Below are 13,177 nucleotides of genomic sequence, written 5' to 3'. Positions count from 1 at the left end.
ACTCCATCGAATAGCATTCGTTCATGATTGTACTCGCATCCGGCATTCAGACGGTGTCCCGTGTGCATCAGTCACGAATGACGGGCCCGTCTTTCGCGGACAGAAAAAATGAATTTGCAGTCACCCGCGCGATTATGCCCTAACGACGACGGATTCTCGTCGCCAATCGTGTTCGCGCAAATTGAAATGACTAGTTGTTGCGTACTTTCTTTGCGCGCTCGACTCGAAGGCCGGGATTCAAATCCGGATTCGCTGGCCTACGATACCGCGGGTACGTACGATGGCCACGGCGCGGTGGATCAAGAAAGGCCCCGACCGAAAGGCCCCGGACTCGTTCCTTTCGATCCTCTTCTCGTTCTCTCGCGTCCCTTAGACGAGGCGAACAAAGCAAAGGGTCCCCGGTGCAAGCAGCGTTCTCTCTGACGGACGGGGCCTTCTTTCTTTCTTTCACCTCTCTTTCCCTCCGCCTTTTCGCCTTCTCGCTCTTTCCTTACTTCTTCTTTTCCCTATCTCTTCGTCTCGCCTCACCTTGGCCGCGGCCCTTCAACTGTCTACGACCCACGCCCCACCGCCTCCTCTTTCTCCGTTTGTACCACCACCATTGGTACCATCGCCAACCACCATCGCCACCTTCCTCGAGGCTCTACGAGAGCACGGCAACCTTCCTCGCCTTGGCGGGTCTTCGCTCTCCTGCCGCGCGTGTATACCTGTGCACGAGTTCGTCGTCTCGCACGCATGCACGCACGCGTACGCGAGCGCGCGCGCACCCGGGTATTCTCCGATTCACCTCGTCCACCTGCCTCTATCTCGACGCCGAGTTATTTAGCCGAATCGAAGTCGCTCCGATTCGCCCTAGGTAAATTTCCGGAATAAGAAGGAACGAGAGAAGCCTCTGAGGAGCGGAAACTCGGCTGGCGAACGCGCGGTTAATTGCACCCGAACATTATAGCCTGGAGGTGTAAAAGTTTCACCCCGACGCGAGAGAACGTCGGAATAATTCGAAATAACGTCGAGGAAAAAAATAAAAAAATATGCTTTACAGATATTTAATTTAATTATATACGCAAATTTCTTTGTACATTTTGCGCGAGTTGCTTGACTGTTCACAGTCACGTACTCTCCTTTCGTTCCGTATCGACATTGGGATTATGCGTCGCGGTGCACGACGGCCCTGAAGAAGCGGAAATACCGTCCGTGACATTGCTGCGATGCATGTCGCGCGCTTACGCAAAGATACACGTCTAGGCCTGGGGCACCCCGCGCCGGCATTCTATCGCGCGCGAACAAAATCATTCCGGAGAATTTATTCGTGGCCTTGCTCTTGTCCTCACGCTCTTTTACCCTGAATTCCGCCTCGTCACGTTTCGCTTTCTTGCGTCGCACGGTGCACGCGCGCTCGAACACGCGCTGGAAAACGCAAAATTTGATCGCGGGCAACGCGAAGGGAGAAATAGAGACAATTGTATAATAGCGCTGGTCGGGAAAAAGAGAGAACGAGAGACAGGGAGAGAGTGAGACGAAAAAGCTGTGCGTGGTATGCGATGCAACGTACGTTCGCCTTCTCTCCTTCCATCGCGACGAAGGAGAGAGTGAACTGAATGAAAGGGAGGTTTGAAGGGGGCCGGGGGAGATGGGACGGGGGGAGAGAGGAGGACGCAGCGAGTTCGTGGAGGATAGAGACGGAGAAAGAGAAACGGAAGGTTCCCAGGATGAGCGCGAGAAGGAAACTACGGTTAAGAGCCAGGAGCGCGAAGAGGAGGGGAGGAGTGGTTCACCTGCATTGCTAGCATTGCGCTGGCTCAAGGCCAAAGAGTCTGCGAGACCGAGGTCCAGACCGGGTCGGGACCTCCTTCCTTCCAGTTTCCTGCACCCTGCTCTCTCTCACCGCGCCGCGTTCGCCTGCATCGCGCGGCGTGCCTACTCGGAGACCTCTCCTTTTCTCTCCTCTCCGCGCTCACCACCGCGTTGTATCCCTCTATGCGCAAACAATTGCATCATGGACGTGCTGCTACTTTTGAAGGTTCACGGCGCGAGCCGGGGGGGAGGGCCCGGTGAGAAATAAAGAAGTCGCGCGGCGCGCAAACGAGAGCGCGCGGTAAATAAGCGTAGTAATTGCGATCGTGTACTTCTTTGTTACGGCGATAAAAATTGATATTTTTATTTAAAAGAATTTTAAGAGATATTTAACGTTTGAGTGGGAAAGTATCGATGCAAAATTAACGAGTTTTTTCGTTTTTTTACAGGCTGCAAGATCAAAGCTCTACGAGCGAAGACGAACACCTACATCAAAACACCGGTGCGCGGCGAAGAACCCGTCTTCGTGGTGACCGGTCGCAAGGAGGACGTAGCCCGTGCGAAGCGTGAGATTCTCTCCGCCGCGGAGCACTTTTCGCAGATTCGCGCATCACGCAAGAGTTCCCTGGGCACTCTCCTAGGCGCGCCACCTGGGCCACCGGCGACGGTGCCCGGTCACATAACGATTCAGGTACGAGTGCCCTACAGAGTAGTGGGTCTGGTCGTGGGCCCTAAGGGCGCGACCATCAAACGAATTCAGCATCAAACGCATACCTATATCGTGACACCCAGTCGCGACAAGGAGCCCGTATTCGAGGTGACAGGACTGCCGGAAAGCGTCGAGGCGGCTAGACGCGAAATACAAGCTCACATCACCCTGCGAACCGGCACCGCGCCCGGCGTCGTAGACGATACCGATCTGCTAGGCGCCCTTTGCCGCGGCGGTCTCGGCTCGGTTCTCGGTATACAAGGTATCGATCAGCCAGGATCCAACAGCTCCAGCAGCTCGAACGGAGCGTTCTCGAGCAGTGCCAGCTGCAGCAGCTCGTCCAGCAGCTCCGCCGGGATGGGAATGAACGACCTCGTCGCCATTTGGAACAATTTAGAGAGGGATGAGGGACTCGGCGAGTCGCCATCGTTCGAGTCGCAGCCAACTTCGACGTCGTCGATCTGGTCGTTCCCGAGTGTCGCGCTACCTTCGAGGCCGTCGCCGCCGGCGACGGCGAGCCCGGCGTCGCCCACAGATTCGCTTCTGGGCGGCGCACGGCGGGACTGCGTCGTATGTGGCGACAAGGAAGTCACCGCGGCGTTGGTACCCTGCGGACACAATCTTTTCTGCATGGATTGCGGCAATCGGGTCTGCGAGAGCCCGGATCCAAGCTGCCCGGTATGCGCACGACGTGTCCTGCAGGTGCTCCGTATTTTCTCCTCCTAAGAGGGGCCCCGCCGAGCCGCCGCCCGTCAGTCTCCCGTGTCGCGACGTCCGGTGTACGCAGCGGCTGGATCAGCACCTCCGACCGCTCTTCGAGTATACGGCTAATAACGCAGTTCCAGTGGGCGCACGACGACTCTGTTGGAGAAGAGCATTTGGCGCTCGCGCGACAACGACGATGCTTGCGCGATCAATCCTCTCGGCAGTTCTCAAAGTTGGCCTTTTTCCCTTCGCTGTCGTCGTTGTCGCCCATCATCGTCGGCCATCGTTATCACCATCTCACCCGTGGCCCGGTGTGGCACCGTCGTCGTCGCCGCCAGGGGACCGAACGCGCACAAAAATCTCAATTCCACGGCTGCCAATAATCTCTTTTACGCGACGGGGATTCGCCTCGACGAGTCGATCGTTCGGGGCCGATCGTCGAGTCCGTCGAGTTCCCGTTCACCGGATACAACGAAGCCAGCTTTTAAGTTCTACGAGATATATATTTAAAGAGACAGAGATAGGGATGGAAACACTCACACCTACGTCATCGTCATCGCTTGCTCCCTCGTCCAACTTTCCTCCCGCTGTACCCCCCGCATTTGCCTCTTCTCCTATTTCCTCTCCTCTCCCGCCGTCCCTTGACGCTTGCATAGATTGGGCTCGCAGCTCGTCGAGTACTCTAATAAACCACGAGATATGGGAGAGACGGTACGGGGACGCCGAACGAGTAAAACTCGTCGTACCGTCCGCAGTAACATGCGAGAGATATAAAAAAGCCTTCTCTATTGCCCGCAAAAGATCGACGCTGCAATAATGCGACTGATATTTCTAGTAGCGAGACTGATGGTTACCGAGACGCTACTCTCTTTTCTTTCCATCGCGGAGGCTGCGGTCCGAAATTAATCGATCAAGTCGCGGACCGATCATCCTCACCGCCGAATCTTTTTAGCCACGTTATCGCTGGCGTTTTGCTCTTACCTAAGAAACTCTCTGCTCGTTCCTGAGATTTTCCCTGGGTCGAACGTTTGCTGGGAACGGAGGCGGCTTCTCTAGCATGATCAATCTTAGAGCTTTTATCGAATTTTTCTTTCCGTAGCTTTTTTTATTTTTTTAACGACCATACTCGAATAACGAATGCCGTTTGAAATCGTGTTCGAAGAAATAACTTTCAATTTTTTTTTTTTTTTTTTTGAATGCTTCCGAGCTTTCCGATCAAAGCATGCTTTCGCGCGTATCTTCGACTCATTGTCAGTCTTTTTTATCGGTGATGAACGAAGGAGAAGATACGTGTTTAAAATTTTTATTTGTCTAATCCTACGATGCTTGATTTTGTGCCAAAAGGGCTAGACAAAAGGGAAGGTATCTCCGATCATTTCGCGGATACCTTCGCGATTTTCGCGAGATCTCGCGTGTTTTTTTTTTCTTTCCTGTTTTCCTCGGAAGAAAAAAAAAAAAAAAAATTGAGGAAAAGGGCGCGATATATTTTTGATCTCAGCGTTTACTCGAAACGCGCGTAGAAAGTGTTAAGTTCATCGATCCGGAAAGGGGGGTTTTCCGTTGCCGAGTGTACAATTACTCGACGAACCTGCGAGCTGCGCGGTGTCGCTAGCGCGACAGCGAAGATTACCGAGAATTATCTACACGTACACGGGGGACACACGTACACGCATACCACACCACCGGACACACTGATAGATGATCTCGCACAGACATCCTACACGTGAAAAAGAGAGGGAAAAGAGAGGGTCACGGGCCCCTCGATTCGCCACGAAATGACGTAGTGAATATATAGCGGACGGCGCGTTCGTTCCACCCGGCTTCCCTCGCCATTAGAGTATTATCTTAAAATATCTCTTTATATAAGGTGAAATAGCAATGGATAAAAAAGAAAAAAAAAACAAACATAATAGCTCTAATATATTATAAATGTAAATGGGTGTGCGTGTACACCTACACGCGCGCGTATAGGTGTACACGGACACGCGACGTCAGAAAGTCTGACAGAGAGTGGCGCGAAAGCGACGAGAGAATGTGATAACGCGTGAATGAACGAGATATGCAAGCGGCGAATGATATTTTGTCGACGGAATCTAGAATTTTGTATCTTTCGCGTATCTCGCGCGACGGGACGACGGGTGGTCCATCGCCGCGACACCGCAATTAGGGGGGGGGGGGAAACGAGTTATCGATACACTACCTAGGAATGTGCCACATGGCGCTTAGAGAGAATGGAAAATTGCAGAAAATTTATGCTGATAAAAAGAAAAAAAAAAGAGAGACTAGGGGGAGAGAATAGAACGCGGCGCGGTAAGTCGAGGGGCCGCGCGTCCGCTCTCGGGCAGGAAGAACGGGCGCAAAAAACGGGGTCGGTCGATGGCGCCCCGGCAGTTTTCTTGCGGGGCTGGTGTTTTCCAGCTCGCGATAATCGAGCGGGTCGCGCTTAAACTTTCAACGACTACGAACGACACTCGTTTCACGTTAAGGATCGACGACGCATACGTAGCGATGTCTTCTTTTAATTTTTTCGTTCGGAAAGACATAATCACATATTATCGCTATATTACCCCGCATAAGTATAAATATATATCTATATATATATATGTATGTATATCACATGGATGTATATCGGACCCCGCGTCCGTCATATACGTTCATATTAGTCTATATACATATACGATAACGCCACTGTACCGCTTCCTCTCCGAGATCGCTGGGAGGAAGGACGGAAGCGCCAAACATCTCGTTACCTTAGCGAGGTGGTCGGAATTGCGACTTCGTTCTGTCCCTTTCCCGTTCTCGCGGACTGGCATCGCGCTTTTCGCAAAGGGCGATCTTAAGGGCTCTCCGTTAGACGCGAGGGTGCGGCAGAAAAAAAAAGAAAACCGTGATGCCCGTCCTTCGCATGCAGCACGAGAGGGAGCTCGGTACGTGTCCCTACGACCCCGTTTCTGCATATATAATCTCGTTTCGAAGAAGGACGATAAGGGGAAAGAAGCTAATCAAACGGGGGCTTTGCAACGGCGGCCCTAAACGCGCGTGACAGGAGAGAACGAATGTACTTCGAAATATTTACTTGAACAACTGAACGCGATATAGCTTAGACTGTTAGCTGCAGAGAGGTGACACCACTATTCTTCCGCGCATTTCCGTTTTCTCTCGCTTCGACATCGTTGTTTATTCCACCTTCCGCCTTTCACACCCCCGCCGACTTTATTTCCCTCGACTTATCCACCTGTTCCACCCCCGGTTTCCCTCTCCCCCAGGTCTCCTACGTCGTCTGCATTTCTATTTTCTTATCAAAAGTTCTTGTCAATCGTTGCCATTTTTTAAACGAATATATGCTCAAAGTCGCAGCTCCGAATAAGTCGAAATATATAATACATATTACATATATTATATATAAATATATATATTATATATATTTAAGCCGCCCATCTCGTGATGGACGTCGATATGAAGATGAAGAGTGAATATTTTTTCGATTTTTCTGAACAGGAGTCACTCGGCCTTTTGTTTATTTTTTTATTTCTTTACTATTACTATTAATTTTCCTTTTTGATTCCTCGTCGCGCGGAAATGTCTCCGTTCGCCGCGTGCCGCTTAGTTTCGCGTTTCTCCACTCGAGTTCCTTTTATCTCCCGTATGTACCCGCCGCAATCCTCGCTCTCTTTCACGCGCTGCCCCCCAGCACGCGTGGGACACGAGCGAGGAGTTCGCGGGCTTCACTCACGCACCCGCTCCGCACGCGCTGTAGACGCACGCTAAAAATAAAATTCGCGTACGCACGGGCTCCGAAGAGCGCACGAAAGACACGCGCGGGCGACATTTGTATATTATTATTATTTGTTGTATAACCGTAACACGAGCGGACAGCTTCACAAACACACGTACACACGTACACGCGCATCGCACACACCCACGCGTGACACACGAGAGACACACCAGTGACACGTTGATGCATAACAGAATCGTATATTTATATATTATAATAATCGAGACGTAAAGAGAGAGAAAGAAGTTTATTTTATATTTAAGTTCGAAGTAAAATAAATTCTATATTTTTTCTATGTTAAGTATAAAGGAAAACAAAAAAAAAATGAGAGAGAGAGGGAGAGACAGAAAGAAAGAGATGTGGTAAAATGGTGATGTGGACGTACACACATACACACACATATATATATACATATATATAAATTATTATATTATTATATATATATATATACACACGTAATATAAAATATATTTATAGGTATTCTCTTTAGCATCTACGTTCCGAAAGACGCCGCGCGGCCGCGAGCGCGGAGAAAAAAAGCGTGGCAGGCGGCTGGCGTACACGTGCGTATATATTGTAGACCGTGTCAGATAATCTCTCATTAACTTTGCTATTATAAGTCTGAGAACCCGTTCTGGATCTCGCGGGCGTGCGCGAGATTCGGGAGGCGATGATGAAGGGAGGAAAGGGCGGTAAAACGGGGCGAAGAGAGACGGACAAGCCCGCCGGCGAAGCGGAGGTTTTTCCAGCGGGGAAAAAAAAAATCACTCCTAGAGATAAAGAGATAGAGCGGGGAGGGAATCTCATCAATTCCACGTGTGCACACTATGCGTGCGTTTATACATTTCGATTAAATCACTGAGCGTATGGAGAGAAAAAGATATTACAATAATATATGATTAAATTAGCGATCGCGAGAAAGAGAGAGAAAGAGATAAAATGAGACGCCGGCATTTCACGGCGAAAAGTGCGTTCTTTGTGGGCGCGCGAAGAGAGAAACACACGCGGGCAAAAAGAGAGAGAGAGAGAGAAACGGGCGTGAGAATTTTCAGAGGTGAAATGTTGCAGGCTGGAATTAAAAAAAAAGAAAAAGACGGAAGGTGTAGCGAAGGAAACGAAAGCAGGTTGAACCGGGATAGAGAAAGAGGGACGTGTAGAACGTAGGGTGCAGGGTGTAGGGTGTAGGGTGGTTGCCAGAACCCGGGGTGACGCCAAAGTCAATCGGAGGAAGCGGCGCGCGCGTGGGCTTGGAGCTTGAGAGGGGACGCGGAAGACGGATCAAGGTTTTTCCCTTTTCTTGTCTTGTTTTTACGGTCGGATGCTGACCGATGGCGCGGAGTTCGAGAGTTTCGAGCGTCGAGAGACGCGTGAGGCGTTTGAAAAATTCCGGCACGAGTGGTACGCTATAAATCGCGGAAAAATTCTATCTCTCGTGTCGTTATTATCGAGTGGTGCTGATAGAAACGTATCGGAATGCAAAAAAATCGGTCCGTCCGTTGTGAAAATCAGCGCGTTTAAAAACAATTTTTGATCGTGTCTCTGTCGCGCGCTGATAAACCGAGGCTTTTCGAGGGACGCGTCGTTACTCAGTCTTCCTTACGATCGGTCCTCGAGCCACGTCCCGGCCGTCTTCGAGAGCACTCTCGAACGGCGGAAAGAAGGTTCGGGTTCAAACGGTTTGGCCAATATCCACGGGGGTGAACGGAAAGGAATAACATCGCGGGAGCCTCGTCGAGAACCTCCGCTAGACTTCGGGACAATCCTGGTGTAATTAACACCCTAGCGAAAAAAAAAAAGAAAAAAAATATATACACGTACACACGCGCACAGGCATAGTCTAAGGTGGTCTTCATACTTTGGCCGAGGTTCCGACACCGCGGGATCATCGGGTGTTATCGTTTTCTCGCGATCAGGCTTCATCGTGCGTACACGTGCTCATACATGTATACGTATCTCTTTCCCGGCTTGGGTTAAAGTTGATATTCGGTCCTGAATCGTTCACGATCATAACGTCTCGATCGACAAAACGCGTGATCCTGTACGAGCTCCCGTTTGTTCGTCGCGTGAACGTAGGGCATCTATGATTGTCGCTTCATCCGCCATTTAACACCGCAACAAAGAAACGAGGGACACACGTAATTCGCGTATAATATAACATAGTGCCATACGTAAATCAAAAGCTGACCGCGCGCGCCGATAAGTGATAATAAATGAGCGGATAGTTTAGCCAGTCGTCAGTGGTAACAAGCGCGAGTTAGAGGAGAATCTCCGCTGCTATTTCGCGGTTGTTTCGAAAGAAAGAAGAGAATTTTTACATCGCTCTCGCCTATTCAAGCGAGGACCGCTCCTCTTTTCGCGCATTTACGTACGTTCATACGTACGCCCGGTACTCGCTCTTTGCGAGATAGACACTCGCGCGTTTGATGCTGTCGAGACACGCACTCTCGAACATACCGATAATACGATTAAAAAAGGACGTGGCGCGTCTAGTTTTAGAAGCGTTCTGTAACGAGTAATTCTTAACTGATAAGACGTCGCGTTACGTGAGATTTTAATAAATATAAAATATTTAAACTTTAATGATTATAATATAGCCCATTGGCTGTGACCGATAACTGCCATTTTCTTAATTGAGAAATAAAGGGAAAAATGAAAAAAAAAAAAAAAAAGTAATAAACGCGAAAGCGATAAAGTAGTAAGAGGTACCGTACTCGGGCCGCAAATATACACGATTATATGCACATACACTTGCGTGAGAAGCGAATGGCACACACACTTACATACATACATACACACGCATTATGTAAAGTACGTTATAGGGACACGAGATAACTCTCGCGCTTTTACGATCTTCGCGGAGAGGAGAAGGCGTGGAGAACGCTTCGCGACGCGAACGCGACGAATATGTCGAGCAGGATAACAAGTGGAGGGCAAACGATGAGCGTATCAAGGATAGTTTAACGGAGGTCAGTTTATCGGTGATAAGGGAGGGGAGGGAAGGGAGAAAAATGATTACCGTATATTGAGAAAGTACCGCGCGAGAAAACGTCTGTCGACCCCTCTCGGCTTCGATCCAGTAGCAACCCCTATTCACCCTCGCGTACGTTATAAATTCGAGTAAGGTAATAAAGCAAAGCATATTGTTAAGGATGTAAATGAGAGAAAGAAAGAAAGAAAAAAAAAAAACCGCAGACGTAACACACATTTTAAACACGACGATACATATCTCCAAGTATAATAATTAAATGTAAGGAAGATTATATAACTTTAGTAGAGACGGCAGAGTAATAATGGAATTTACAAAAGAGAGATGATAATTTAACTAGAAATATATCGATGGATATAAATAGATAAAAATATATATATATATAAAATATATATATATATATATTATATATATAGAAAGAGGAAAGAGAAAAAGAATAATAATCGTTGTTGCTTGATTTACTCTATTTACTATATTATTATATTCTATTAAATAGGTATATATAGCTGATGATTAATATTATATTAATACTAATTATATTAAAATTATTATTATTAATGAGTTTTTATTGCTTCAATGCTTTTTTATCACATGGATATATTATTAACGTAATTATTATTATTATTATTGGTCTATATATAGTATATATTTCATGTAGTTTTTGTTTGTGCGTGGCACGTCGCGCAGTTTTTTCGGAGAGAATTTCATAGAACGACCGACGATCTTTTAGCGAAATTGTTTTATTCGTTAGCTTTTTCGCGTTCTCATTACGCCCTCATCTCGCCCGTTTTCTCATTCGTACGTCTTTCCGGCGCATTTTTCTCGCTGCGGGAGAAAGAATCGAACGTTTCTCTCAGCCCCGCCGCCCGTTTCGTTCCTCTTCCTGATCTCCTTCGTTTCTCTTCCCCGTTTTCTACTTTGTCGTTTTCGTGGCTTGCGCGAGCTATCGACCGGTGACGATGGATAGTGATTGGACATGAGTGAGAACGTTTTTCAATATCCCTAATATATTACCTATACGTATATTACATAAAAATATGATATAACACGCAGCATGTATACACATCCCACGATAAATAACGGCGTGCGCACACGTGAACGCATTTCCACGTCGCGATCACCGTCCCTAATGGGGGGAATCACGCGCGTTCAAGAGCACCTTTTTACGATCACTATGATTATCGTTATTTGGGGGCGTCGTCGCGACTCATTTAGGCCGCTAAACTCGGTGTATGCTCAGCGGGCTCTAAAATAATCGCGGATCGTGCGCGTCGCCCGGTGAGATTTGAGGATAGGGCGGCCGCTCATGAACGCGCGTGACCCGCGTTTCCTTTTAATTACTTACCACGTATCTACTTAATTATCTTAAAGAGCGTAAGCTGGGGAAAGGGGCCGGACGGGGCCACGTTCGCGTCAAGAGTGCGTGTGTTTCTCGGTCAACGCGAGTCCCGTCGATTCGCGATCATTCTTATCGTCGCTGCCACCCGAACCGACGATAGCGCAGCAATCGGTTCAGATTCGCGGTGCTCGACGTTCGGCTGCGTTATTTCAGAGCTTTCCGCCTGCAAACTCGATCTCAGAAAATTCCACGCGAGACTGGTGGACCTTTGAGGCTCTCTCTTTCTCGATTCGCTCTTGCTTCTTCAATGTGATTTCGTGTACGCGATGTCGCGTTAATTGGCGTAACGTCTTTTTTTTTCCCCATTTTTTTTTCGCGCGCTCGTGTTAATGCGACATCTCTTCATTCCTTTTCTCGCGCCTCGTTCGTTGTATTATTTACTCGTTTCGCGCTTTTCTCGTCTAGAATTTTGCGCCGATCTTCGTCGTTTTTTTTTTGTTGTTTTACATCTTTATAAAGAAATATATAAGTTAATTATCGCGCGAGGTAAAAGATCAGGGGGGTTGCACTCTTTTCTCAGGGTTACGCAGGCGTGTGGGAGGTTTTAAAGGCAATAGGCTGTGTGACGCGAGGTACGGTAATGCGAAACTTTGTAACGCGCAATCCGAGGGAGGCAACCACTTCTGAAACTATAGAAATCAGTATTTCAGAAAAAAAAAAGATATATGAATACGTATATTGCTATTATTAATATTATTGTAATTGATATATTCTTATTGTCGTATACAACTAAAGGTAGAAAAAAATGTCTAAGCCTTGTTCCTCCGACGAGCGGACATAAAGCATGAGGATGAAATTACGCTGCACCGAAAAGTCGTGCAAAACAAATCAGTTTGTCGATTTTATTATAGTGAGATATTAGCTTTGATTATAGTGAGATGGGGAAAACGACTAAGACAAGTGTTGAGATACATTTGACTGAATAAGCATTTGAAAATAGAAGAGGAGCGAAACATTTGAGAGGAACAAAAAAGAGAGGAGGAAAAACTGAGAGAGAGAGATATATATATATAATTTTTTTTGTCTCAAAACTGACATTAGGAAAATTTTTATGACACTTTAATTATCTTTAATTATACATTATGCATGAAATATATAAACGTATTATTGTAGTTATTATCGCATTATTATGATTATAATTATTATATTATTATATCATATATCATATATATTGAATGTTGTGCTCAGTGTTTATTTCGTGGCCCCTGCAATGCGACGATGCGGGGGCTCGACGGGAGGGAGAGAGAATGAAGATCTTTTTTATCAGAGAGATTCTTAATATATGTAACGCGAAGATATTTTATGTTCGATGTTTTAATTTCAGTTTAATCGTGTATCATTTAAGTCTGTGTAAACTATTATTGCGCTAGTATTCCCGGTTCGCTTTTCGTCCGCGCTTTCATTGTTCCCCTATCTATCTCTCTCTGTCAATTCCCTGCCCTGTACATTAATTCACCCGCACCAATTTTTCCTCCACTCCTTTTTTTTCTTTTTATATTTTTTTTTTATTGTTTATATTTTTTTTCTCGAACCACCTCACGTCGACGGAAAGTCAAGTCGTCGTGAATCGACGAGTGCGTGCGTCAATCGTTTCATCGCGGCCGGATGATGCGGAAGAGAGAAGAAATGCACTATCGCAAATTGTCTGGGCATTAGTCGTGGATTGCGAAACCAAGAGATTTCGCTTCTCTTCCCTTCGTCGTTTTAGGTGGTCTCGAGAAAAAGAACGATAGAGATAGAGAGAGATAGAAAAAGAGAGAAAGAAGAAAAAAAAAATTAAGTCACACACATCTCACAAGGGAGCCCAGG

General features: G+C 47.3%; 1 protein-coding gene across 1 annotated transcript in view; it reads left to right on the top strand.

Annotated features, from left to right (window-relative positions):
• LOC139105100 (RNA-binding protein MEX3B-like) overlaps positions 1-9,652 on the top strand; it is a 35,548-nt gene extending 25,896 nt beyond the window's left edge. The window contains exon 2 of the mRNA XM_070660999.1: positions 2,244-9,652. Coding sequence (XP_070517100.1) covers positions 2,244-3,229 — 986 coding nt within the window. The 3' untranslated portion in view covers positions 3,230-9,652. The remainder of the gene's footprint in view (positions 1-2,243) is intronic.
• The last annotated feature ends 3,525 nt before the right edge of the window (positions 9,653-13,177 follow it).

Source organism: Cardiocondyla obscurior, linkage group LG08 (assembly GCF_019399895.1).
Source record: "Cardiocondyla obscurior isolate alpha-2009 linkage group LG08, Cobs3.1, whole genome shotgun sequence".
Classification (NCBI taxonomy): Eukaryota; Metazoa; Arthropoda; class Insecta; order Hymenoptera; family Formicidae; genus Cardiocondyla; species Cardiocondyla obscurior.
This window is presented reverse-complemented; position numbering and strand designations above follow the sequence as displayed.